Source organism: Erinaceus europaeus, chromosome 7, assembly GCF_950295315.1.
Source record: "Erinaceus europaeus chromosome 7, mEriEur2.1, whole genome shotgun sequence".
Classification (NCBI taxonomy): Eukaryota; Metazoa; Chordata; class Mammalia; order Eulipotyphla; family Erinaceidae; genus Erinaceus; species Erinaceus europaeus.
In genome coordinates, this window is record NC_080168.1 from 26,024,162 (window position 1) to 26,052,031 (window position 27,870).

A 27,870-nucleotide genomic window follows, 5' to 3' on the forward strand; every position below is an offset into this window, starting at 1 on the left:
AACAGCAGCAGCAGCAATAACAACAAAAAGGACAACAAAAATGGGGAAAATAGCCTCCAGAAGCAATGGATTCATAGTGCAGGAACTGAGCCCCAGCAATAACCCTAGAGGAGAAAAAAAAAGAAAAAAAAATCGGGGGACACCAAACCCTAGGCAACACTATACAAAGCATACTATTATCCTACAAGTCACAATATAAAGTAATCCTCAAGTGGGGGTAGATAGCATAATGGTTATGCAAAGAGACTCATGCCTCAGGCTCCAGAGTCCTAGGTTCAATCCCCTGTACCACCACAAGCCAGAGCTGATCAGTGTTCTGGTAAAATAAACAATCAGCCAAAAAAAAAAAATAAATAAAAGTAATCCTCTACACACCATCACCACCACCCTTTCAACTATAAGGAGTGCATGATAATAGTAATAATTAATAATTCCATGTAGGGGGCAAATTTAAGTCCACTTTTTTTCTAAAGTCTTACATCCATAGTTCACCTTCATTGGAACCCAGATAACAATCTCCTCACCATCTTTATTTACTAAAGTAAACGATAACTGAGTTTAGTTAGAGTATGTAGTAATTATTTGAATTACAGGTACAGAAGCTCTAAAGACTTAGTCATGCGTAATAGTGCGCTCACAGTCTATCAACTCACGGTTGCTTCTGGGATAGTTCAAATCTATACACTCTCGCCTCTCCTTGACCAGCAGGTGGCATTCGCATCCTTCCGGGCAGGAAAGCCTAAGCGAGTCCAGCAGGGGGTGCGGCCCCTTCCCCCGCCGCCAGCTCGGCCATGTTTCTGGCCCCGCCCTTGACCCCTGTCCCCGCCCACCTGGAGAGGTTGTCGCACGGCGATTGGCGGCACCGAGGGGGTGGGCCTGCTGGAGGTGGGCTGAGGGGGCTGGCTCCGGAGGGGACAAAAGGTGGGAAGATGAAAAGCCCCGCCCCCAACTGATTTCTGGGTGTCTGGAGAGCGGGTGTGTGCAACTGAATCAGCTGGAATTGCCAGTATAGACACAGGTGCGTGGGAGCGAGTGGCGCCCCTGACTCTTGGCCAGCACGTCTCGCCCTGCTGCAGGTAACTAGCTGCAGGCTCTGAAAGCCGCTCGGCCTGAGGCTTTGCGGGTAGGTCCGGGTGGGCAAAAGGAAGATGTTGGCTATGGAGGCTGGGACTTAGCGGCGAGGGGCAGCGGCTGAAAAGGAGGGGTGCGGGGTGGGAGGGATCCCGGTACTGGGCCCAGGAAAGGCAAAGGAAGCAGGGGCTTTTGGTGCGCAGATTTGTGCAATGCCAGCTCTTGGGCACAGGAGGGTGACATTGGGAGGCGAGAAGTTACATGCAAAATGGAAATCCACGTCTGCATGCAGAAAGGAAACCGCGGTGTTTGTTGGTTGCTGGGAGAGAACCAGACTATTGGGTTTAAGGGGGGGGGGAGGTGCGGCATGGGTGGGTGGGTGGGGGTGGGCTTCAAAGAAATGTGGAGGTCTTGGGCCTGTAAGGCAGACTCTGGCCGCTGGGAGCAGCTGGAAGTCGAGCTGGTGGAGTCCGCCTGCGGGGTGTGGAGGGGCGGAACCCTGGGCTTTTCAGTGGGATGTCCGCAAGCCCAGGGGCGGCCCCTCAGAGAGGATTGGGGGAGGGGGTCACACTTCCGCCTCCGCCCGCACCCCCGAGGTGGTCTGGAGTTCAAAGGCATTGTCCGGTTGCTCCTGCTGTCTGAGGTTTAGAAGTTCGCTTCCCCCGTCTCCCCACGACATCGAGGTGAATATGGAAGCCTAAAATGAACACCCCATACGGCTTGCTTTGCAGCCCTCTTGCCCAGTTAGACCTCAAGGGCATCGCTGGCCCTGGAGCCTGCAGGCCACAGCGCCCTAAGGCCATGCAGACCCAAAGCCCAGCTGACCGGCAACCCAACCCAGGACGCACCCTCCTGTGGGTGTGTAAAATTGGTGCCCTCCCTGCGACCTTTATTCGGAAGGTGTCTAGGGTTTCAAGACTGCCCTTTGCCCCCTCAAGGTACACGCAGCACTGTACTTTAGACCAGAGACATCGGGTAGTCGGATCAGTTTTAAAAACTCTCCCTTCCCCCGCGCCCTTGGAGTGTTTGTATGTTTAGTCTTCTATTGTTTTGTCTCTTGTTTTTAAGAAAGAAGTCCCATTCCTCCGGGGTCTGCAAGTTTGACACTGGGGTAGTTAGAAGTCCATTCCCTAGAAAAGTGATAGTTAGCCCTGTCTCCCAGTTCTGCTCTTGATGTCCTGCTTCTCTCATTGGCCTTCGAGGTCTTAGAGATAGGCGGAAGCACAGCTAGCAGCTAGGGAGAAAGTCAGGAATATTCTTAGTGATAATTTGCTACAGCTTCCTTGTTTTCTTTGAATCAGAGTTATTGTAGATCATGAACTCGGCTTAAGAAAAAAAAAAAAGGTGGGCGGGGGTAGATAGCATAATGCCTGAGGCTCTGAAGTCCCAGGTTCAATCCCCCTCACCACCATAAGCTAGAGCTGAGCAGTGCTCTGGTGTTTCTCTCTGTGTCTTCCTCTCTGGATCGCTCTCAAAACTAAATAAATAAAATAATTTAAATTTTAAAAAAGGTTAAAAACTGGGCAATGATGAAAATACAAATAATACCTATTATAGGTTGAGTGGCTAATTTTTCCTCCCATTATATTACTCTATTGTCCAAGTTTTTTTTTTTTTTTTTTGGTGGGGGGAAGGTTGTGCAAGTGTGTCAGGAGACTGGAATTTCTCAACTTGGAGACTAAATGAATCTGCCTACTGAAAGGCTCTTTCCTCCTGTAACTAGGCTTTGGGTGGTGGCGGTCTGAGGAACAAAGTTAGAGAAGTGAATGCAGTGAGCCTAGAGCCCATCCCATGGAATTCAAATAAGAGAAGAGATATAGAGATAACTGCAGGAAACGTTTGTTTTGACTAAAGAGGAAATAACCTAAAATTACTAACACTAAGTGCTGAAAGTTCAGTTATGTGACTTACTATTAACTGTATTTATTTCATTTTAAGGAAAAAGGGCCAAGTCATACCTTTTGCATAGTGTTCTGAAGGGATATAACCATTGAATTGTAGTAGCAAGACCAAGATAAGGTTACTGTCTGTTTTTTATGGCTTTGTTTTAAATGCAAAAGCATGTGACAGCCAGTATGAGCCATTTGACAGAGTAATATGTGTTCATCTGTATTGTAAATTCTACTTGAAGTTACAGATGAAAAATAATTGACTCGTTCATACCAGTTTGCTCACTTCTGCTATTCTGGTTGAGTTCCAGATGGTTCTCCAGTGGTAGTCTAGTGGACCTCCTAAAGCAGAATTCTATTTTTTATTTTCTTTTACTTATTATTTATTAGATAGAAACAGCCAGAAATTGAGAAGAGTGAGGAGGTAGATGGGAGAGAGAGAGACAACCGCAGTCCCGCTTCCCCACTCTTTCCCCCTACAGGTGTGAGCAGGGACTTGAACCCAGGTCCTTGTGCACTGTAATGTGTGTGCTTAACCAACTGTGCCACTGCCCAGCCTCCCTAAAGCAGCATTCTAAAACTGCAAATGTGTGAAGTGAAAATGGTTCTGAGCATTAGGAATATATCCTGATTGGTCACAAGGAGCTGAAGCTTGTAGTCTACTAGTGACAGCATTTAAGTCAGTCCTCTCATTTCCTGTGTTCAGCTATGTTTTAAGGGGATAAGCACAGTTCAGCTGGTTGTGTTGCTGTCGATTTGTACTAGAGCATCCTACAAGGGAGCAGATAGCTACAGCAGTCTCGGGCTTCTCTGCATCTCAGGGAACAAACAGAACATAGCCTTCCTTTAAGCCTCTTAGTTTTACTTGGTCCAGTGGGGACACTCCAACCTTTCTGAATTGTTCCTCCTGGAACAATTCTGCTTCCCTGTCCTGCTCTCTGTCAGCTTCCTGTCGCCCACAAGTGGCCACAACAGTTCCAAAGTTGACATACAAAGAAAGACTTTAGGGATAAGCTTGGCTCTTGAGCAGTCAGTGACTTTTCTACATACAGATATCTCTGAGAACATCTTAGATTTATATTTAGCTTGACGCCTGTAATGTCCATTATTATCTCGAGGAAAATTCCACCAGGATTTTTTTTTTTCTTTAAACCAGAGCAGTGTTCAGCTCTGGCTTATGGTGGTGTGGGGGATTGAACCTGGGACTTTGGAGCCTCAGTCATGAGAGTCTCACTATATAACCATTATGCTATCTACCCCCACCCCATTCTATCTACCAGAATTTTTTTTTTAAAGATCTTTGTTTATTAATAAGAAAGCTAGAAGGAGAGAGAATCAGACATCACTCTGTCCTGCTGGGGATTGAACTCAGGACCTCATGCTTGAGAGTCTGATGCTTTATCCACTGTGCTACCTCTTTATCCACCATGCTTCACCAGGAAGGAATTTAAAAAATTTTTTTAAGCTTCTTTATTTTTAATTTTTTATTATCTTTATTTATTTATTGGATAATGACAGCCAGAAATCAAGTGGGAAGAGAGTGATAGACAAACAAGACACCTGCCACACTGCTTCAGCACTTGCAAAGCTTTCCCCATGCAGGTGGGGACCGGGGGCTTGAACCCAGGTCCTTCCACATGGTAATATGTGCACTCAACCAGGTGTGCCACCACCTGGCCAGGAAGGAATTCTTCATCTTTCATTTATAGGCTTGTTTCTTGTGTGGTACTTAGCTTTCCCAACGTGGGTTGCAAAAGTTGAATCTCTAGGCTAGTTATTTTAACTAAAATGGCCTCTTAAATGAGAGAAAATATTAGCATTCAACATTCTATTCACATTGATGGCCCAGTCAAATGAATTGGATAGAAGTATTCTAATAATTGTAACATTGTGAAAATGATGTGATAATTATGCTATCGAGAGCACATTACAGGGTCAGGCACCATCCCCATGCCCTGGCCTTGCCCTAGTCCTTGGGGAAGCTATCTTGTAATTTTTTTTTTTTTCATTTTACCAGAGCAATAATTCTTCTTCTTCTTCTTCTTCTTCTTCTTCTTCTTCTTCTTCTCCTTCTCCTTCTCCTTCTCCTTCTCCTTCTCCTTCTCCTTCTCCTTCCTCCTCTTCTTCTTCTTCTTCTTCTTCTCCTCCCTCTTCTCCCTCTTCTCCCTCTTCTCCCTCTTCTCCCTCTTCTCCCTCTTCTCCCTCCTCCCCCCTCCCCCCTCCCCCTCCCCTTCCCCTCCCCCTCCTCCTCTTCTTCTAGCGTTTGCCCTTCTTCCATAGCCAGTCAACAGCGTCAGGTTGAAAGCTGTCAGGAGCTGCTTGTTGCTGGCTTTGAAAGTGACTGGGATCCAGGATCCATGTGGATTCAGTAGGCTAGGAAGGATCGTCAGTTTCCCCAATGAATGGGTACTCACGGGATGCACCACGAGAAGATCGATCCAATGCATCCCACCAGAGCACTGTTCAACTCTGGCTTATGGTGGTGTGGGGGGATTGAACCTGGGACTTTGGATACTCATGCATGAGAGTCTCTTTGCATGACCATTATGCTATCTTGCTACTCTCTGCCAGGGAAAGCTATCTTATTAACAAACTGAAATGAGAAAAGAATTTCACCACTCAGGGTTGTTGTAAACAAGTAAGTCCCACACAAGAAACAACACAGTATTTTTATAGGGAACGTTGTAATTCGAACTTGTAACTGCTGTGATTCATGTTTTATGCAGTCATACTATTAAGAATTATTTTAGTAGTTTCCAAATCATTTAGACTTTTTTGTTGATTGATTTATTTTTTGAGGCAGTGTTTTGCGAGGCTGTCTTAGCGGTACAGATTTATACCTCCTCAAATCAAGTGTTGCTGCACCATGCCCAACTGTGCACTGATATTTCTTCACCACAGGCTGTTGCATTTTGTTTTTATGCAGTAATGAAATAAATAATAAGCCATATGTCTTATCTTTTTTTTTTTTCTTTGTAGAGGTTTATTGAAGTCAAAATGTCTCAGAAAATCCGTGGTGGTTCGGTGGTTGAGATGCAAGGAGATGAAATGACACGGATCATTTGGAACTTGATTAAAGAAAAACTCATTTTTCCCTTTGTGGAATTGGACTTGCACAGGTGAGTGAATTTCTTCTCCATGTACCAAAACTCAAAGCATAACCTGCGTGATGTCAGTGTATAACTATTTTATATAGATATTGCTGTGTCTTGTGATTAGAACTTTTGAGGGAAGAGTAGGTATGCAAATGAATCATCTATTTTAGTTTTAACATATTGCTGGAAAGGCTGGTAGGCTCAGTGTACAAAAGAGAAGAATTAATATTGGGATCAAAGTGATTCTTCTTTGTAAGTCTCTTTTTCTTGTGAAGTTATTTGTGATAATAAATAAATCATTGACCAATAAGGAGTATCACTAGTGCTTATACACTCACTAGACCGTGAAGTAAATGTAGATAACAGAAGTTTGTCCTTTTTTTTTTTTTTTTGTATTTTATTTTTATTTTATTTTTGAGAGAGATTCAGAGAGAGAAACACCAGAGCACTGCTCAGCTCTGGCTTATGGTGGTTTGGGGGATTGAACCTGGGACTTCAGAGCCTCAGGCATAAGAGTCTCTTTGCATAACTATTATGCTATCTCCTCCCGCCCTAGAAGTTTGTCTTTGTCGTTTCAAGCTCTTTTCTACAACACTGCTGAAGTAGTCAGTGGACCTCTCGTCTTTCTGCCTCCACCCCCCCTTTTTTTTATTCCTTGCCTTTGCCCCTTTGACACAGAAGGAACCCTTCTAGTTACTTAATTCAATTCTTATCTTTCTGTAAAAGTTTCCTCTGTCTGTGTCCTACAGACTTGAAACTTTGCCAAGTGATTGAAATGATAGGAAAGTTCTCATGAGATTCTTTCCTCCTTCCCTTTGCTTTTCATAAACTTGTTCACACTCATCATATATTTAAACTAGATAGAGGCGAGGTTTTTTGTTTGTTTGTTTGTTTGTTTTTTCATGGGCAAAGTAATGTTGAGTAACAATTTCAGTCAGATTATTAGCAAGGATAATCGTGTTCGCCTTCACCCAGAATAATTCAGACTGTATCTCAAGGACTTAACTGCTTGGGTATGGATGATAAATTTCTTTTATTAATATTATTTTTAAAGTATATTTATTTAATGGATAGAGACAGCCAGTAATTGAGAAGGAAGAGGGAGATAGAGAGGGAGAGAGATACCTGCAGTACTGCTTCACCACTTGCAAAGCTTTCCCTTTGTAACATGTGTGCTTAACTAGGTATGCTGCCACCTGGCCCCTGGACATTAAATTTACGTAGTGTTCTTAGGCACTCTTCAATTCTTCTTGGTCTAAACTGTTGGCAGTGTCTATATTGAACCATACAAAGGACTGATAACACACATATAGGCTATGAAGTATAAAAACACCATTCTGGTGGATTAAAGATTTTATAAGTAATGTTCTATTATAGAGCAGTATATGATTTTGTAGTGTTCTTGCCAATGTGATAACCACAGAGATGCTTTTCAAAAAGTCTTTAACCTAGAAGCATAAGAGATTTTAAGGGGGTCGGGCGGTAGCAGAGTGGGTTAAGCGCACACGGCGCAAAGCTCAAAGACCAGCATAAGGATCCCCACCTGCAGGGGCTAGGGGGGTCGTTTCACAAGCGGTGAAGCAGGTCTGCAGGTGTCTGTCTTTCTCTCCCCCTCTGTCTTCCCCTCCTCTATCGATTTCTGTCTGTCCTATCCAACAACAACATCAGTGGTAACAATAACAGTAATAACGACGACAACAACAAGGGCAACAAAATGGGAAAAAATGGCCTCCTTGGAGCAGTGGACTCGTAGTGCAGGCACCAAGCCCCAGCAATAACCCTGGAGGCAAAAAAAGAGAGAGAGAACTTTTAAAAGATACACACTATGCCTAGAAAGAAAAATCCCAAGATAACAGACTAAAGAATTTTTGGAAGCTCAAATGAATTTAGGTATTACAAACTTGCTACTACTAGATGACTTATTCTTTGCGATGGAAATGAAGCAATTTGGTCCATTTTCTATAAACTAGATAGTGGTCCAAATGATATATTTATTCATTCTTTTCATTTAGAAATGTTAAGAAGTAGGGGGATAGATAGCATAATGGTTATGCAAAAGACTCTCATGCCTGAAACTCCAAAGTCCCAGGTTCAATCCCCTGCACCACCATAATACAGAGCTGATCAATGTTCTGGTAAAAAATTAATTAATTAAATAAATAAAAAGAAATGTTAAGAAGTCATATGTGGAACTCAGGTTCAATCCCTGACCCCACCTCACTGAAGGCAGCTTCAGTGCTCTGGTCTCTTTCACTGTCTCTACCAAAAAAGTGGGGCGGGCAGGATCAATTTAGAAGCCAAGTGAAAAATCCACTAATTTAGGGCCAGGCAGTGGTGTACCTGGTTGAGCACACATGTTACAGTGCTCAGGGACCTAGGTTCGAGTCCCCAGTCCCCACCTGCAGGGGGAATACTTGGCAAGTGGTGAAGCAGGGCTGCAGGTGCCTCTGTCTCTCTCCCTATCGCCCCTTCCTCTCTTGATTTCTGGCCGTCTCTATCCAATAAATAAATAAAGATAATACAAATAAAATAAAATAATCCATTAATATGCTGATAGACTTTTCTAGTGAAAAGTGGGTTCTATGAATGTGGAAAGTTCTAACTGCATTTCTTGATTTAGCATTAGACGCATAGATTTTTAGCATTCCCTGTGCCAGAAAATAATAGATTTTTAGATTTAACTTTTATTAATTTATTATTAGATAGAAACAGAGAAATTGAGAGGGAAGAGGGAAAAGAAACAGAGGGAAAGAGCGGAGTCGGGTGGCACCACAGCGGGTTAAGCGCTGGTGGCGCAAAGCGCAAGGACTTGCCTTAGGATCCCGGTTCAAGCCCTTGGCTCTCCACCTGCAGGGGAGTCGCTTCACAGGCGGTGAAGCAGGTCTGCAGGTGTCTATCTTTCTCTCCCCCTCTCTGTCTTCCCCTCCTCTCTCCATTTCTCTCTGTCCTATCCAACAACAATGATATCAATCATAACTACAACAATAAAACAAGGGCAACAAAAGGGAATAAATAATAAATAAATATTTTTAAAATAATAATAATGAAAAAAAAAAGAAACAGAGAAACGGATGCAGCCCTACTTCACCACATGAAGTTTTCCCCCTGCAGGTGGGGGCCAGGGGATTGAACCCAGGTCCTTATGCACTGTGATGTGTGCATTTAACCAGTTGTGCCATGGCCTGACCTCAGACTTTGTTAGATTTAATCTATAAACTGTCTAAACAGATTAGAACTTTTTTTTTCAACCAAGTATTTCACTAGGGTTTGGCACCTTCATAATTTCATTACTCCTGGTAGTCAGTCTTTTTTTTTTAATTTATTACCTTTACTTATTGGATAGAGACTATCAGAAATGGAGAGGAAGGCAGGAGGGGTAGAGAGGAAGAGAGATGGAGAGAGACCTATGCAAAGCTTTCCCCTGCAGGTGGGAACCAGGGTCTCGAACCTGGGTGCTTGTGCATTGTAATATATGGACTCAGCCAGGCACACCACCACCCGATCCCCACTCTCTCTGTCATTTTTAAATAGAAAATAAGTGGTGTGGTAGGTGGCGCTGTGGATAAAGCGTTGGGCTCTCACGCGCGAGGTCCTGAGTTCAATCCCTGGCAGCAAATGTACCAGAGTGATGTCTGGTTCTTTTTCTCCTCCTATCTTTCTTATAAATAAATAAATATTTTTAAAAAATAGAAGATGAGAAGGGGAGAGAGGCAGAGCAGGAAGGTGAGACTCCAAACACTGCTCTACCATTTGTGAAACATCCTCTCTGCATGGTGCTCCCATGTAGGGACTGGGGACTCGAGCTCCGGTCCTTGTGCATGATTAAGTTTGTGTTCTACAAGATAAACTGTTTCTCAGCCCTCCAGAATTATTTTCACTTGTAAATGCATCAAGAGTGCTATCTTTAAAAAAAAGTTACTTGGGAGTCTGGCAGTAGCGTAGCGGGTTAAGTGCTCGTGGTGCGAAGCACAAGGACTGGCGTAAGGATCCCAGTTCAAGCCCCCGGTTCCCCACCTGCAGGGGAGTCGCTTCACAAGTGGTGAAGCAGTTCTGCAGGTGTCTATCTTTCTCTCCCCCTCTCTGTCTTCCCCTCCTCTCTCCATTTCTCTCTGTCCTATCTAACGACGACAACATCAATAACAACAATAATAACTACAACAATAATAAAAAACAAGGGCAACCAAAGGGAAAATAAATACTTAAGAAATTTTTCTAGAAGTTATTTATTTATTTATTTTTAATATAATAGAAACAGAGAGAAAGAGAGAGAGATCTGTAACCTGCTCTGCCACTTGTGAAGTGCCATCTCCTCACCACAGGTGGAGAGTCAGGGCTTGAACTGGGGTCCTCATACCTGGTATCTTGTGTGCTTTACCAGTTGTGCCACTGCCTTGCCCCAGGTATGCTGTCTTTGTATTTGCATCATAACTTGCAATATCTAAGGAAAGTAACCTATATAAGCTAAAAAGTGAAATAGATAAGCTTAATGGTGTAGTGGGTTTTGAAAGCTGAAAAAAAAATTTTTTTTTTGACCCTGAAGAATAAACTGCTTCATTACTGCTTTGGATTTACTGCTTTCAGTAAATAACATACTTAAACTAAGTTTTAGGATTTTATTTTAATGATTGTCTTTATTTTACCAGAGCACTGCTCAGTTCTAGGTTGTAGTGGTGCTGGAAATTGAACCTGTTGGTGCCTCAGGCATGAAAGCCTTTTTACATAACCATTATGCAGTCTTGCCAGCCCACAAACATTTTTAGTGTGCCATGAACAAGCAACATTCTGCCCAGTTCTGAATGTGTGTGTTGGTGTGTAATAAGCTATATCTTTCTGGAGCATATACAACCACTACTGTATTCCATTACACATCCAATTAAATCACAAGCTTGTTTTCAGAACAAAGACAGTTGCTTGGGAATTAGGGCAAGGGTCATCATGTGAAGTAACCAGCATTTATGAAAAACTCGTTAGCATATTTGGCACCAACTGCCACATCTTTAACTTCCACCACTATAGTGCCAAAGAACACAACAGTCCTTTGTACCCTCTGAGCTGTATGTAAAATGCTGTTGTAGGTTACATCTTATGCTAATTTTTTGTTTGTTTATATATATATTTGTTGTTGTTGTTGCCTCCAAGGTTATTACTGGGGCGCTCAGTGCCTGCACTATGCATTCATTGCTCCTAGAGTCTATTTTTTCCCATCTTGTTGCCCTTGTTGTTACTCTTGTTGTTGTTAATGTTAGTGTTGACATTGCTGTTGTTGTCGTTGGATAGGACAGAGAGAAATGGAGAGAGGAGGGGAAGACAGAGAGGAGGAGAGACAGACACCTACAGACCTGCTTCACCGCCTGTGAGGCAACTCCTCGGCAGGTGGGGAGCCAGGCCTCGAACCGGGATCCTTGCGCCAGTCCCTGCGCTTTACACCAAGTGCGCTTAGCCCGCTTCGCCACCGCGCAGCCCACACGCTAATTCTATAGATGGAAGTCTGCGAAAAAATTGCTCCTGTGCAGGTTGCCTGTGTGTTATGAGGATCTGGCAAAGGGCTAGAGCACAGTGGTGTTCATTTACTTCTCCTTCTAGCTAGTTTCTTCCGACACAGGCACAACCCAGCAGTGCGGCCTCTTTAAGGGTTTTATTGCTGTTGGCAGCCATTTTTTTTCCCTCTTGTCCTTGTAGTTATTATTGTTGTTATTGATGTCGTCGTTGTTGGCTAGGACAGAGAGAAATGGAGAGAGGAGGGGAAGACAGAGAGGAGGAGAGAAAGATAGACACCTGCAGACCTGCTTCGCCGCCTGTGAAGCGACTCCCCTGCTGATGGGGAGCCGGGGGCTCGAACCTGGATCCTTAAGTTTGTCCTTGAGCTTTGCGCCACCTGCGCTTAACCCGCTGCACTACGTCCCAACTCTCAAGCAGCCATCATCTATGTTCCGGGTTTACACATCGAGTTGGCTTCAGGGCTTCATTTCCCTCAGTGCCAGCTATGGAGGCCAGAACCACGCATACAATAATGGTAACTCCTCAGTCAGTCATCAGTTTCTAAAAAAAAAAAAAAATTCTCACTTAAAATTCTCCTCTTCCTAGATAGAAACAGGCTGGCAGTATGGATTGACCTGCCAATGTCCATATCCATCAGAGAAGCCATTACAGAAGCCGGACCTTCCACCTTCTGCATCCCATAAATAATTCTGGTTCTTTGGAGATCGGGTGGTGGGAATTGTGTGGAGTTGTACCCCTCCTATCCTACGGTTTTGTTAATGTCTCCTTTCTTAAATTAAAAAAAAAAAAAGAGAGAGAATTCTGGTTCATACTCCCAGAGAGGGATAAAGAATAGGAAGCTTCCAGTGGAGGGGCTGGGACATGAAACTCTTAACGGTGGGAGTTGTGGAAATTACCTCTGTTATCTTACAGTCTTGATGATCATTATTAAATCACTCATTAATAAAAATTATTTTCCCCTTCCAGCTATGATTTAGGAATAGAGAATCGGGATGCCACCAATGATCAAGTCACCAAGGATGCTGCAGAAGCTATCAGGAAGTACAATGTTGGTATCAAGTGTGCTACCATCACCCCGGATGAGAAGAGGGTGGAGGAGTTCAAGTTGAAGCAGATGTGGAAGTCGCCAAATGGCACCATCCGAAATATTTTGGGTGGCACTGTCTTTAGGGAAGCTATTATCTGCAAAAATATCCCCCGGCTTGTGAGTGGGTGGGTAAAACCCATCATCATAGGCCGCCATGCTTATGGAGACCAAGTAAGTCAGACTGGCACGATTTAATTTTCCACATTGTTTTCCCCTGGTCTTTTCTGCCCAGCAGTTCTGATTTATATGTTTTATCATTATCTCTCAGTGCAGGCAGCAAGGTGCAAAACTGAGGTGCAAGGTGCATATGCCTGTATATCTGTATATTTGTACCTACTTAGAAGTAAATACATTAATCTTACAGGTGTGCAGCTGTTTCAATACAAAGAACTTTCTTCAGACATTTTTTTTCCTCCCTTCATCTTACTTTACATAAAAATATATAATATTATCACTTTTTTTTTTAAAGAGATATCTTCCTGTGGTCGGTTCATCCAAGTCTGTGACTATGTATTTATTTTGTTGTTGTTTGTTTGTCTTAATTCCGCTGGCTTTATCCTCCACTTGTCCCCAGCTGAATCGGAATTCTCTAGGGCTCAAGCATTTTGAATCTTGCTACATGATCCTATTGGGGAGGGTGAGTTGAGCAACACCCTGGATTATGATGAACTTTATCATTCTACACATAAAAGGAGAAACTGATTTAGTAGCTGCAAATACTTTTTTTCCAACATTCTTTTCTTAAGATCAAGGAGCACAGTTACCGGGTGGACTGGGTCTATGGCCACTCCACGGGCTGAAGCATCTTCATTTCTATTAGGGGATCTGTACTCCATGGCAAGAAACCTTTGGTAGAGCTCATGCCTGAGGCTCCAAAGTCCCAAGTTCAGTCCCCCACACCACCATAGCCAGAAACAAGCAGTGTTCTGATTAAAAAAAAAAAAAAAAAAAAAAAGATAGCATAATGGTTATGCAAAGAGACTCTCATGCCTAAGGCTTCAGAGTCCCAGGTTCAATCCCCTGCACCACCATAAGCCAGAGCTTATCAGTGCTCTGGTTAAAAAAAAAAAAGTCTTAAATTAAAATAACAAGTTATCACCAGTGCCACAGTCTACTGCAAGAGACTCTGTGACAGGTATTCCCTGAGAAGTATAGACCCTATGTTAATGGCGCCTACATGTATGTTTGTAGTATCAAAAATAGAGAAGTCTGACTCACCTGGTTAAGCACACACATTAAAGTCTGCAAGGGCCCAGGTTCAAGCCCCTGGTACCACTTGCAGGAGGAAGACCTCATGATTGGTGAAGCAGGGCTGCAGGTGTCTCTTTGTCTCCCTCCCTCTCTGCCTTCTCCTCCTCTCTCAATTTCTGTCTGTCTCTATCCAATAATAAATAAATAATATAATATATATATATATTTTTAAAAAAAGTAGAGAAAGTCTCAAATACAAGCTTGATTTCTCCTGCTACTTCTGTACTAACAAAATTTTCATATGCTTTCTCAAAGCCACTTCCATATAGAATGAACCATATATTACAGTGTGAACTCTACCTTCTAGAACTAAGGGGTGGTGGCTTGGTAGTGTATCATCCTTATAGACCTTTGCTCCAGTATGGACATGACCAGGGCAAAGAAGACTTGTTGCTTCCCCTGTACAGAGGGTAGGGATGGATGACCCTCCACAGTGGGTCTTTGCCTACTATATCCTTTCACGATCACCTTAGCTGGTCTGCGTGTAGCCTGTGTTACAGAGCAGAAAGATGCCGGACAGTAGTTTTGCTGACTTGCTGTAGATGTGGAAAATATTTTGGAAATAACCAGGGTTATTTAAAAATTATATAAACAGTAATGTCTTCAGTGGAGCACAAATGAAAATGAGTAGTCTGTTTCTGTCAAACTTACTAAGAAGTGATCTTGTTTCTCAAAATAAGTTTCTCCTTACCAAGCTTGGATTTGCATCCCCTCTCCTGGGCCTCTGGGAGAGACTGGACAACATGAAGGGATAATGTAGGACTTAAAACTAAACATTATGGGAGTCAGGCAGTAGCACAGCGGGTTAAGCGCAGGTAGCGCAAAGCTCAAGGACCAGCATAAGGATCCCAGTTCGAGCCCCCAGCTCCCCACCTGCTTCACAAGGGGAGTTGCTTCACAAGTGGTGAAGCAGGTTTGCAGGTGTCTATCTTTCTCTCCTCCTCTCTGTCTTCCCCTCCTCTCTCCATTTCTCTCTGTCCTGTCCAACAACGACAACATCAATAACAACAACAATAATAACTACAACAATAAAAAACAAGGGCAACAAAAGGGAATAAATAAATATTAAAGAAAACCTAAATATTATGTCAGTGTAATTGTAAAGTCTCAGCTTAATAAAGCAGTTATCTTCACAGGGGAGACAGCATAATGGTTATGCAAAGAGACTTACCAAAGTCTCAGGTTAGTGCTCTGGTAATAATTAGTTAATTAATAAAACAATCTTTTTTTTTTCTTTTTTGCTCCCCTCTGCCCACCGCCGGAACACTAGAATTAGTTAGACTGGGGAATTTAACCAAAGACTCCTCAGGCATGAGAATCTGTATATATAACCATATCTTTCTCGCCTAAGCAATCATTTTCTTCAGACTTAAAATAGAATAATTAAACTTGAAGTCAGCAGATATAATTATAAAACAGTTTATAATTATGGAAATGAATAGTTGAATTAAGTGTTGACTTCCTGGTATAAGAACTACCAAGGGAAGAAAAATCCTTCTAAAGAAAAAAACAACAACAACATAGTTTCTGTACTTCTCCACAAGTAGTCTCCTTGCCAAACCAAACAGCAAAACCACTAGCTAAACAAAGTCAAAATTCTGTACTGAAAGTGAGGTTTCCAACTTTTATAGAAAGTGGCTTATCTCCTGAATGAACCTTAAAAGCAAGGACTCCTGACACTGAAATCCAATCATCCTTAAAAGCAGTGTGATCCATATCAGTGCTCAGGAATCAGTGCTCAGAAAACTATTCCTAATATGGTAGGCACCCAGTAAATAGGGGTTTTTAGTATGTCCCACCATGAACTAGTTTGGGGAACTCTTGAGAACATTGTGCTTAAAATAAAAGGCGAACTTCACTGCCCAGTTTGTCTCCATGTCTTCCAGCTTTATGTTTTCTGATATTTTTTAAAAACTTCTCTATAACTCCTGTTAGAATATTATGTTTATACCTTTTCTCCCTTCTACACACAGTACAGAGCAACAGACTTTGTCATTCCTGGACCTGGAAAAGTAGAGATAACCTACACACCTAGTGATGGATCTGAAAAACAGACTTACCTGGTACATAACTTTGAAGGTATGTATATGTCCATACTGAGCGACATTCTTCATTTCTCTGTGGAGCATCTAGACATTATTAATTTTTTTTTTAAGTTAGTTGTGTGGCTATCTGAAAGTACAACTTGAATCTGTGTCAACTCTACTGGGCCTAAAATCTAATTTAAAAAGTAATTGCCTTGTGGTCTGGGAGATGGTCTGTGGATGAAGCATTGGCCTCTCAAGCATGAGATCCCAAGTTCAATACCCAGTAACACATGTACCAGGATGATGTTTGATTCTTTCTCTCTTTCCTCATATATCCCTCAAGAATAAATAAATACACAAAAATCTTAAAATAATAATAATAAAGTAATTGTCTTCCATACTTTTCCATGGCATGGATAAAAGCATAAAGAAACTCACTACCTAACTGGACAACTTTTGTTACAAGTTAACTTAATGAACAAAGACAAGTAGATAAGCATACACTTCTCTCGAAATTAGAGAAAAGTTGGCACTAATCTGTTGTTCACTAATTCTATCAAGTCTGCGTTAATAGCTTCAAATCACCTGTCTTAGAATCCTGCTCTTTGATCTTATAAAATTGGTATTTGGAAATGGTTGCATTGTGTATTCGCTGAAAATTTCTTCTTGTCCTTCTGAGTATTAATTCTATGTGAGTAGTTTTGCCTTTGCATTCATCCCATCCTGCTACTTCAAAGGTCCGTTTGTGGTATGCCCCTCCTGAAAGTTGTTGAAGGAACAGAGGGCCCTCTCCCTCCACTGCTGAAATTCTTGAAAGCGCTCACACCAGCAAAAACTTGAACCGTATACTTAAGCTAGCTTTTTCCTCGCCTCTTCTAAATCATATCATTTTAATGGAATCCAGTTCTGCCAGTTTCAGCTCCATTCACATCCTGAAGCCTTGGCAGTGGCACAGAATCAAGTCTTTTAGTAATAACAGAGTTCAACTAATAAGAGTTGTGAAATACTGGTGATTATGTGTAGCATAATTATTCACTGTCCTCCAAGATCTTAAAGCATTCATTTTTGTGTGAGAGAGAGACCAGAACACTGCATATCTCTGGCATGTGGTAGTAGGAGGGAGTGAATGTGGGGCCTTTAGGGCTTCAGATGTGAAAGTCTGCCATCTCCCCTGGTCCCAAGAATTTTCAGTCTTTGAGATTTTGTTCAGCTACTACAGAGTAAGTGGACTCAATATTTAAAATACATGTTTAGAGGGCCCTATCTCCCCCTTCCTTTTTTTAAAAATACTTTTTTATTATCTTTATTTATTTATTGGACAGAGACTGTCAGAAATCAAGGGGGGAAGGGGTGATAAGGAGAGAGAGAGAGAGAGAGAGAGAGAGACAGAGAGAGACCTGCAGCACTGCTTCACCACTTGTGAAACTCTCCCCCTGCAGGTGGGAACTGGGGGTTGAACCTGGGCCCTTGCACACTGTAATGTGTGTGCTTGACCTGGTGCACTGCCACCCAGTCCCTTCAATTTTTTTTTTCCTTTTTTTCATTAGAGCACTGCTTAGCACTAGTTTAGAGTGTTGCTGGGGATTGAACCTGGGATCTTGGAGCCTCAGGTATGGAAGGCTCTTTGCATAACCATTATGCTACCTCCCCAGACCTTCTGTTTCCTCCTTTCCTCTCAATTTCTAGCTCTCTCTATCCAATAAATAAAGATAAGAATATTTAAATACATATGTGCAAATTTATTTTTGGAGGGGGTAGAGACAGAGAAATTGAGATTGGAGGGGAGTTAGGAAGAGACACCTGGGGGGGGGCTTGGGCAGTGGCATACCAGGTCAAGCTTACATACTACCAAGTGCAAATATTACAAAGACACCTGCAGCACTGTTTTGCCAATTGTGAAGCTTTCCCACTACAAGTGGAGACCGGGGTGGATGGATTTGGACTGTTACAACTGTATCCCATTGACCTCTCTCTTTTTTTTTCTTTTCTCATTGGTGTCCCTCAACAGATGGTGGTGGTGTTGCCATGGGGATGTACAATCAAGATAAGTCAATAGAAGATTTTGCACACAGTTCTTTCCAGATGGCTCTGTCTAAGAGTTGGCCTTTGTATCTGAGCACCAAGAACACTATCCTAAAGAAATATGATGGGCGTTTTAAAGACATCTTTCAGGATATATATGAGAAGTAACTATGACTCTTGACATTGGTACTTATAGGATGGAATTTGCATCTTTCTTCCTTTAGTTCTAGGAAAAAAAAAAGTGAATGAAAATCATCCCTGTGTTTTTAACATCAGGGCAAAAACTGAGATTCAGCAAAATTAAAACAAAATTATAATCATTCTGAGTTGTTTTTAGGAAGCAAATGTGATTTCAAGTAAAGGTCCCATTTACTGATTATTGAGTTAGAGTTGTTTAATGTTGGGCTAAAACTACTGTCAGTAACAGAGAGTTCTAATTTTTCAAAGATGAGTTTCTGAGTTAAATCTCTCCTTCTTTTAGTTACCTTTAATTATGTTTGTTTTCCCTAGGAAATACGAGTCTCTCCCCCATTCTTTCAGAAGCCCACCATGATTTAAAACTCTAGTGTAGTCACTTGAAATTAAATTTATATTTGTAACAACACTGGATTCAATGATATGTAAATATGTGTTGTGTATGACATAACTCCTATGTGCAAATGTTCAGACCAGGGTGCACATTTGTTTTAATATGAGTTTTTGTTTAAATATTCATGTATTGGCTAGAGACAGAGAAATCAAGAGGGAAAGGGAAGAGAGAGAAAGAGAGAGAGAAGACATCCACAGCACTGCTCCACAGTTAGTAAAGCTTTTCTCCTACAGAGGCAACTAAGGGTTTGACCTGGGTCCTTGCACATTGTAACTTGTGTCTCTACCAGGAACACCACCGCTTTGCCCTCCAGGGCACACATTTTCAATATTTTTATTTTTATTTTCTTTATGTATTTATTGGATAGAGACAGCTGGAAATCAAGAGGGAAAGGGGCAGATAGAGAGGGACAGAGAGACAACTACAGCCCTGCTTCACCACTCACAAAGCTTTCCCTCTGCAGGTGGGGACTGGGGACTTGAACTTGTGTCCTTGCACACTATAACATGTGCGCTCAACCAAATGCACCACCACCTGACCCCCTTCAATATCTTTTTTAAAATAATTTATTTATTTATTCCCTTTTGCTGCCCTTTTTTTTATTTATTCATTTATTTTCCCTTTTATTGCCCTTGTTGTTTTTCAGTTGTCGCTATTATTGTTGTTATTGATGTTGTCGTCATTGTTAGATAGGACAGAGAGAAATGGAGAGAGGAGGGGAAGACAGAGGGGGGAGAGAAAGATACCTGCTTCACCACCTATGAAGTGACTTCCCTGCAGGTGGGGAGTTGGGGGCTTGAACCAGGATCCTTATGCTGGTCTTTGCGCTTTGTGCTACCTGCACTTAACCCGCTGTGCTACTGCCCAACTCCCTTCAATATCTTTTAATTCCACGTCCTGTTCTCTAACCAAACCAAAGATAAAAGCCCTTTCCTGCATGGTCAAGCAGAATAGTCTCTTTTCCTCCATAGTATATAATTCTAAACTGAAATCCTGTCTAAGCATTAGTGTGTTGCAGACTATGAAAGTGTATATCTGAAGCCGAGTGGTGGCGCACCTGGTTGAGTGCATGTATTACAATGCTTAAGGACCTGGGTTTGAGACACCTGTAGGGGAAAGCTTTACAAGTGGTGAAAGCAGTGCTGCAGGTGTCTCTCTATCACCTCCTTCTCTCTTGATTTCTAACTATCTCTATCCAATAAATAAAGTTATTTTTAAGATTTTATTTATTTATTCATGAGCAATGATAGGAGAGAGAGAAAGAACCAGACATTACTCTGGGACATGTGCTGCTGGCGATTGGACTCGGGACCTCATGCTTGAGAGTCCAAAGCCTTATCCATTGCACCACCTCCCGGACCACAATAAATAAAGATTTAAAAAAAAAAAAGGGAGTCAGGCGGTGGCACAGTGGTTTAAGCGCAGGTGCCACAAAGAGCAAGGACAGGCATAAGGATCCTGGTTCAAGCCCCTGGCTCCCCACCTTCAGGGGAGTCGCTTCACAGGTGGTGAAGCAGGTCTGCAGGTGTCTATCTTTCTCTCCCCCTCTCTGTCTTCCCCTCCTCTCTCCATTTCTCTCTGTTCTATCCAACAACAATGACATCAATAAAAAGCAACAAGGGCAACAGAAGGGAATAAAGAAAGAAAGAAAGAAAGAAAGAAAGAAAGAAAGAAAGAAAGAAAGAAAGAAAGAAAGTGTGTGTCACTTATTTTTTTTACCCTTCTGAAAAGTGGATAAAGACACCCTTTTCAAAAAGGATTGGACAGGAATTTGAGCCCATGCCTGTCAGTTCATCTAACTAAAAAGTGCTGTTTCCAACCCCACCCCACTCCTTTAGGAAAGATAGATAATATCCCTAACAAAACCAGTTTTCCTTCTTAATTTTCTTTTTCTCTCAATTATCAGGCAGTACAAATCTCAGTTTGAAGCCAAAAACATCTGTTATGAACACAGGCTCATTGATGACATGGTGGCCCAAGCTATGAAGTCAGAGGGAGGCTTCATCTGGGCCTGTAAGAATTATGATGGTGACGTGCAGTCGGATTCCGTGGCCCAAGGTAAGGAGTTAGTGGACCCTGAGGAAGTGAAACCTGCTTTGTGGCAGATAGGTCATATCACAGTTTAGAAAGGGGAGTTCTTGGGTACCAGAATGTGATGCACCTGGTTAAGTGTGCTTATTACCAAGCACAAGGGTCTAGGTTCGAGTCTCCCCTCCACCTGCAGGAAATATACTTAACAAGCATTGAAGAAAGTCTGCAGGTGTCTCTCTTCCTCTCCTTCTTTCTATTTTCCTTTCCCTTCTTGATTTCTCTGCCCTATCTAATAAAATAAAATTAAATTTAAAAAAGGAAAAATGGCCATTAGGACCAGTGTATTCACTGGCATGAGCCCCAGTAATAACCATGGTGGCGAGTAAAAAAAAAAATTTTTTTTTAATCTAAAAAAATAGTCTACCAGCAACAGTGGAATTGAGTAGATCTAAAAAATCTCAATAGGAAGGAAGGAAGGATGGATGGATGGAGGGGAGGGAGAGAGGAAAAGCTAATAGATCAGCTGATAAAAATAACTCTGATGTCAGATGGATGGATAAGTTTTGCAATTCTTTTAACCTCTCTGTTTCTCTAGATCTTTCAGATTGTCTGTACTGAACACAAAGACGAAGGAATATTGTGATGACTGGTAGATACTGAAATACAAATTTGAATGCAGTGTTAAATAGTACACTGTGTACCTAGAACCAAGGCTCTGTGTCTGGGCAAGACTCAAAGATAAATATGACCTTTAGGCAGTTAAACATAGACTAAAAGGAAACAGGATTGTCTCCATGTTCACACTTACCTTTTTTTTTTTTTTTTTCCTTTTTCCCTGCAGGGTTATTACTGAGGCTAGGGTTGGCACTACTCCTGGTGGCCACTTTTTCCATTTATTATTATTATATAGCAAACAGAGAAATTAAGAGGTGGGTAGGAAGATTGAAAAATAGATACCTGCAGACTTGCTTCACCACTTGTGGAGCGATCCCCTCCCCCCTATTGGCAGGTGAGAAGCACAGGGCTGGATCCAGGATCCTTGTGTGGGTCCTTGCACTTTGTACTATGTGTGCTTAACCTGTTGTGCCACTTCCCGCCCTTCACACTTATCTAAAGGCATGAACTACTTTGGACTAACATCAAACAGGTCATTTTTGGTCTCTATTTTGACAGTGGTATCAGCTAGTATCTCCTAGTACTAATAGATAAACTCAACCCAAGTGTGGTCATGATATTCTCAAATATTTGCGAGTCTGTTGAAACCTTAGACCAATATAATGATATGAAAGGAGATGATAAACCCACACAGACATTTCTGGCTGCATTCAAAGCTGGGGGTGGGGAGTGTTTTCTTATTCGATAAGAAAAAAAGAACAGTGTCTGCCTATTGTAAACTCTATACTATACTATTGGAGGTAGAAACAACAACAAAAACATGGAGAAACGTATTCTTTCAATTCCAGTTGAGAAGAGCAAATAAAAAAAGAAAGATTAAATGTGTGAACTTGAAAGTTATAATGCGGTTCTCTGAATAGGAAATCACAAAAATAGAATTATTTTGTTGGGGATATAAAAAGTGTGTTTGTGTGTGTGTGGTGGGGAGGTTGGCAATGGGTTGTTCCATCCTGTTTTTAGCCAGCCTTTTCTTCCCTATCCAACCAAGTCAATGAACAATAAGGTACCCATTGACTAATTATTTCCCCACAACAGCAGGGCATTTGCATGCAAGATTAGCAGAGACATATTGAATTTTGCCTGTGGTAGGTGGTACGCCAAGGCATATAAGTCTATGTTCTTTTCATATACATATGTGGATATGGGGGTACTCACCTAATTCACACAACAACCCAGTGAAATAAGTAGCTGCCTTTACTATCTCTTATTTCACAGGTTTTTTTTTGTTTGTTTGTTTGTTTTTAAAGGTGTGGGGCAGGGAGCCACAGTAGTTAGCGAGTCACAGGAAGAAGAAGGGTGGAATGTAGGCCATCAGACCCTGAGCCCTGTATTACCAAGCAGGTGCCTTTGACGTAGATACATGAGGGCGGAAAAAGTACGGCCATTCTGGATTCCTTGACTGCAAGATTCATAGCACTAACCCTAGATTCTGAAAGGTAGAACTATTGAGAACATCATGTATTCATGATCATTCTGTTTACTGAGGACTTTGAAGATGAAGTAATTTTGGTCTTCACTCAGAAAGACTCAGTACTGACTCTTTATGTAATTGACCCCAGTATGCTATGTTGTTACTTATAGGCTATGGCTCTCTTGGCATGATGACCAGTGTGCTAGTTTGTCCAGATGGGAAAACAGTAGAAGCAGAGGCTGCCCATGGAACTGTAACACGTCATTATCGCATGCATCAGAATGGACAGGAGACATCCACCAACCCCATTGGTAAGGCTTTGTTCACTGCCATGTTGCTTTCAACTGGTAAGTGGAATTCCCCCAAGTCAGAAGCGTCCTATTTGGCTGCCCAGTGTTTTGTGTGCAAAATCTTCACCAAACAAGTGATTTGTACTACAGATAAGAACCTTTTCTTCTGGGAGTCGGGCGCTAGCGCAGTGGGTTAAGCACACATGGCGCAAAGCACAAGGACGGGTGGAAGGATCCCGGTTCGATCCCCTGGCTTTCCACCTGCCGATAAGGCGTTTCACTGGCGGTGAGGCGGGTCTGCAGGTGTCTATCTTTCTCTCCCCCTGTCTTCCCCTTCGCTCTCCGTTTCTCTCTGTCCTATCTAACAACGACGACTACAACAATGAAAACAAGGGCAACAAAAGGGAAAATAAATATTAAAAAAAGAACCTTTTTAAAAAATATTTATCCCCTTTTGGTGCTCTTGTTGTAGTTATTGTTGTTGTTATTGATGTTGTCGTTATTGGATAGGACAGAGAGAAATGGAGAGAGATGGGGAAGACGGGGGAGAGAAAGATAGACACCTGCAGAACTGCTTTACTGCTTGTGAAGCGACTCCCATGCAGGTGGGGAGCCGGGGATCGAACCGGGATCCTTCCGTGGTCCTTGTGCTTTGTGCCACATGTGCTTAAGTAGCTGTGCTACTGCCCGACACACATGAACCTTTTCTTTTATATTTACCTTATGTATATTACTTACTAGAGCACTGCTCATCTCTGGTTCATGGCAGTGTACCCCGGGCCTCAGGCATGAGAGTCTCTTTGTATAACACTTATACTAGCTACCACCACCACAAGAACTGTTTTATTTTATTTTATTTTATTTTAATGAGAAAGAATAGATACAGAGGGAAAGATATGGAGAGAAAGAAAGAGACCAGAACACTGCTCAGTTCTGGTTTATGGTGGTGCTGGGGATTGAACCTGGGACCCCAGAGCATCAGGTTTGAAAGGTTTTTGCATAACCATTATGCTATCTCCTCAACCCCCAAGAACTGTTTTCTTATGTCTCTTGAAATATGTTTTTCCATTGGGAAAGTAAACATTACTGAGAAGGTAGTATCAACATACATTTTCCTTTTCCTCTGGTACAGTTGATGTGTCACATATAACTAAAACTCTTAAGAGACAGTGGATAGATTTTTTTTTTTCTTTGCCAGAGCACTGTTTATCTCTCACCTATGGTGGTGTGGGGCACTGAACCTGGGACTTCGGAACCTCAGGCATGAGAGTATCTTTGCATATCCCTTATGCTATCTCCCCCCCACCCTTTCTTTTGATTAGTGATTTTAATAATGATTAACAAGATTGTAGGATAAGATGGATACAAAATCCCACATAATTCCCACCACCAGAGTTCTGTGTCCCATCCCATCCATTGGAAGGTGCCTTATTCTTTGTCCCTTTGGAAGTATAAACCAAAGATCTTTGTGGGGTGCAGAAGGTGGGAGGTCTGCTTTCTCTAATTGCTTCTCCACTGGACAAAGACATTGACAGGTCTATCTGTACATAACCCCAGCCTATTTCTATCTTTTCTTTTATTATTATTATTTTTCATTTATTTATTTAAAAAATATATTGACAAGACCATAGGATAAGAGGGGTACAGTTCCATACAGTTCCCACTACCAGGGTTCTGTATCTGATCCCCTGTCTTGAAAACTTTACTAATTTTTATCCCTCTGGGAGCATGGACCCAGGATCATTATGGGATGCAGGAGGTTGTTTCTATTTCACAGTGGGGTAGGACTCTGGGGAAGTGGGATTCTAGGACACATTGGTGAGGTCCTCTGCCCAGAGAAGTCAGGATGGAATCATAGTAGCATCTGTGACTTGGTGGCTAAAAAGCATTAAGATATAAAGCAGAACAAGCTGTTTAACTATTAGAAGTCTAAAGGTAAGAGTATAGCAGATTTGGGGTCTCCATGTTGGAAGAAGCTAGGAAGTCTACTTTAGGTCTATTTCATAGGGCCCATGACTTTACTAATTTTTGCCTGGGTCAGACAGCTAATGTGTAGGTGAGCTAAAAGTATTGTCTGAGAAGATAGTGTCAGAGTTGGGAATGGGTCTGGAAAGCTGGATCAGGGCAGAGAGTAGCTCGCACATATGGGAAAAGTCTATAAATACCGTTAACTGTAAACCCCATCCATCTGACCTAAGGCCCATGTCTGTTCGTATTTAGCACAGGAGCCTGTGTAACCTCTGCATCCCTGTCAGTCTGAGCTCACATTCTGTGGTCACAGATCCTTCTAGCCAGGTTTCAAGGACAACACTTTAAAAAGATCACAGCTGGGAAAGAGAAGAGACCAATATAGAAAAGGGAAGAGATTGTGACCTTTTCCAAATTAGTAGATGCCATAAGCTTCAAATACGACCACTACACCATGAAAGCATGCTTTACTACATAACAAAACCCAAAGCATTTCCTCTACAAAAATACACTTTTTAAAGTTTCTGTTTGTTAAAATATTTCCACATCTTCTGAAACTCACAGCCCATATGGATAGTGTCTAATAGTCTCACTCACGTAAGCAAAAAACTGTTTTATATTTAAGAACCGTGAACCATTTGAGAGTTCCTCTAAATGATCTGGTTGAAGTGTACTTTTTTTCTCCCTTAGCTTCCATTTTTGCCTGGACAAGGGGATTAGCTCACAGAGCCAAGCTCGATAATAATAAAGAGCTCAGTTTCTTTGCAAAAGCTTTGGAAGAAGTCTGTATTGAAACCATTGAGGCTGGCTTCATGACCAAGGACTTGGCCGCTTGTATTAAAGGTTTACCCAAGTAAGTATAAGATGCCCTGAGCTTTGTGGAAAATCACCACTTATCCTCAGTAGGCTCAAAAAACATCAATACTTTTTGAAAATAAGTTGACTGCTATTCATCTTCCAGTTGAGGGGCCAGTGGATACTATCAGTACTTTATTATTATTATTATTTAATATTTATTGACTTTTGTTGCCCTTGTTTTTTTATTGTTGTAGTTATTGTTGTTATTGATATCGTTGTTGGATAGTATACAGAGAAATGGAAAGAGGAGGGGAAGACAGGGGGAGCGAAAAATAGACACTATACATAACTGTTATGGTAGTGTGGAGGGTTGAACCTGGGACTTCAGAGTCTCAAGCATGAGAGTCTCTTTTAAACACCCCCTTTTAGGGGTTGGGTAGATCAAATAATGGTTATGCAAAGAGACTCTCATGTCTGAGGCTCCGAAGGCCCCAGGTTCAATCCCCCACCACCACCACCGGACTTTTTCATAGGGAAGTAGGTAAAAACTACTTTTGTTATTATAAAAATAGATTTTGTGGGAGTTGTATGGTAGCACAGTGAGCTAAGCGCAAGGACTGGCTTAAGGATTCCCCGGCTTCCCACCTGCAGGGGAGGTCACTTCACACGTCAACGTTGGTTGAAGCAGGTCTGCTGCGGTGTCTGTCTTTCTCTCCCCCTCTCTGTCATCCCCTCCTCTCCCCATTTCTCTCTATCCTATCCAACAATAACAACAACAATAATAACTACAACAATAAAACAAGGGCAACAAAAGGAAATAAATGAATATTTTAAAAATATAGATTTTGTTATAAAAATGAGGAATAAAAAGGGGGATGGTTTCAGTCTTAGTCTGAATTGAAGCTCTGTGATAGTTTAACCCTCAAAGCTACATGACGAGGAAGTGTGTGTGTGTGTGTGTGTGTGTGTGTGTGTGTGTGTGTGTGTTGGGAAGTCAGAGGGGGGGAAGGAACTCATCCACCATGCACACTACCTATAACCTGGACCAGCTTCTTGAGCTTTTAACATATTCACTGGAGATATATATATATATATATATGTAGCTTAACATTAATTAATTTAATAGTAAATGCTACTATTTAAATAATGTGCCCACGAAACTTCCTTTATCTGCTACCATATGAGAGACAAACTAAATTTGCTTTTCTTTTTCTCTCCTCTTAGTGTGAAACCTTCTGACTACTTGAATACCTTTCAGTTCATGGACAAACTTGGAGAAAACCTGAAGATAAAATTAGCTCAAGCCAAACTTTGAAGTCATCCCTTGGTTAGGAGCACATGTCTATATTTTTTTGTAGCTAGGTCCAGTGGTTTGCATTTTTCTGCATAACGTAACACTCAAGGATAAAGGCAGAATCAGTTTTTAATTTGTTTGGAAGCCTGAACTTCTCTTTTCTATAAGTTTACAGCCTTTTTCTTACACATGCAGTTAATGCCACTTTCGTGAATGTGGCAGGGACAGAAATTCCTTTTGTATTTTCTACTAGTTGGCCTAGGAATTACTTCAGTGTTCATCCCTGATCACTGTCACTTTTTCTGATCTTTTGATACCAATGACCAAAATGAAGAATGCTTGAAAGGCTGAAAGTGCAGCAGTGGTATTGTTCCCTAAAACGTGTCAAGTAGAAATAGACTTCGTTTCCCGCTTCACATGGTTGAGGATGCTAAGTGGTTTGGTGTCCCATTCTGTGAGGGAGAGCTGCAGGTTCAATTTGCATCTGATTTCCTTGACTGTAATCAGTGAAGAACATGGGTGTGACTAAGATGTGTTAAGGGCTGCGGTCATTTCTGTAAAGAGCTCTAGTTGAATGTTTCAAAAGTGCTAAACATTTCTGAGGTCACAGGAGAGTTTGGAGTCCCAAACAAATCTACCTGGAGGTTTGTCCTGTGTGTTTGTCTACTCCTCCTGGCCTTGTGCGGCCTACGTGTTCTGCTACTACAAGTAGCATCTTTCACCCAGGTGCAATAATACCACCTGCACCCTTTTGAAACTCCTGCTGGCCTCTTGTATTTCTTTTATATAAATATGATCTTTTTTCATATGTTGATTTTAAAAAACACTAGGCCTCTCCTCCTAAGCTTAATTAAAATTAAGTGCTAATGACTA

The 27,870-nt window shown here is 41.8% G+C and overlaps 1 protein-coding gene across 4 annotated transcripts; it reads left to right on the top strand.

The window, feature by feature from the left end:
- Nucleotides 1–897: 897 nt before the first annotated feature.
- IDH1 (isocitrate dehydrogenase (NADP(+)) 1) lies at nt 898–27,870 on the top strand. 4 transcript variants are annotated; one of them, XM_007520176.3, is made up of 9 exons: nt 898–1,018; nt 5,942–6,079; nt 12,521–12,812; nt 15,866–15,971; nt 17,928–18,105; nt 20,437–20,588; nt 22,818–22,958; nt 25,596–25,758; nt 26,928–27,870. In XM_007520176.3, the coding sequence occupies exons 2-9, from the start codon at nt 5,958–5,960 to the stop codon at nt 27,016–27,018; spliced, it is 1,245 nt and encodes a 414-aa protein (XP_007520238.1). In that variant the 5' UTR covers nt 898–1,018; nt 5,942–5,957; the 3' UTR covers nt 27,019–27,870. The 4 variants fall into 4 exon arrangements, with proteins under 4 accessions (XP_007520238.1, XP_016042380.1, XP_060050006.1 ...); XM_016186894.2 differs by having other exon boundaries at nt 941–1,076; XM_060194023.1 differs by having other exon boundaries at nt 974–1,127.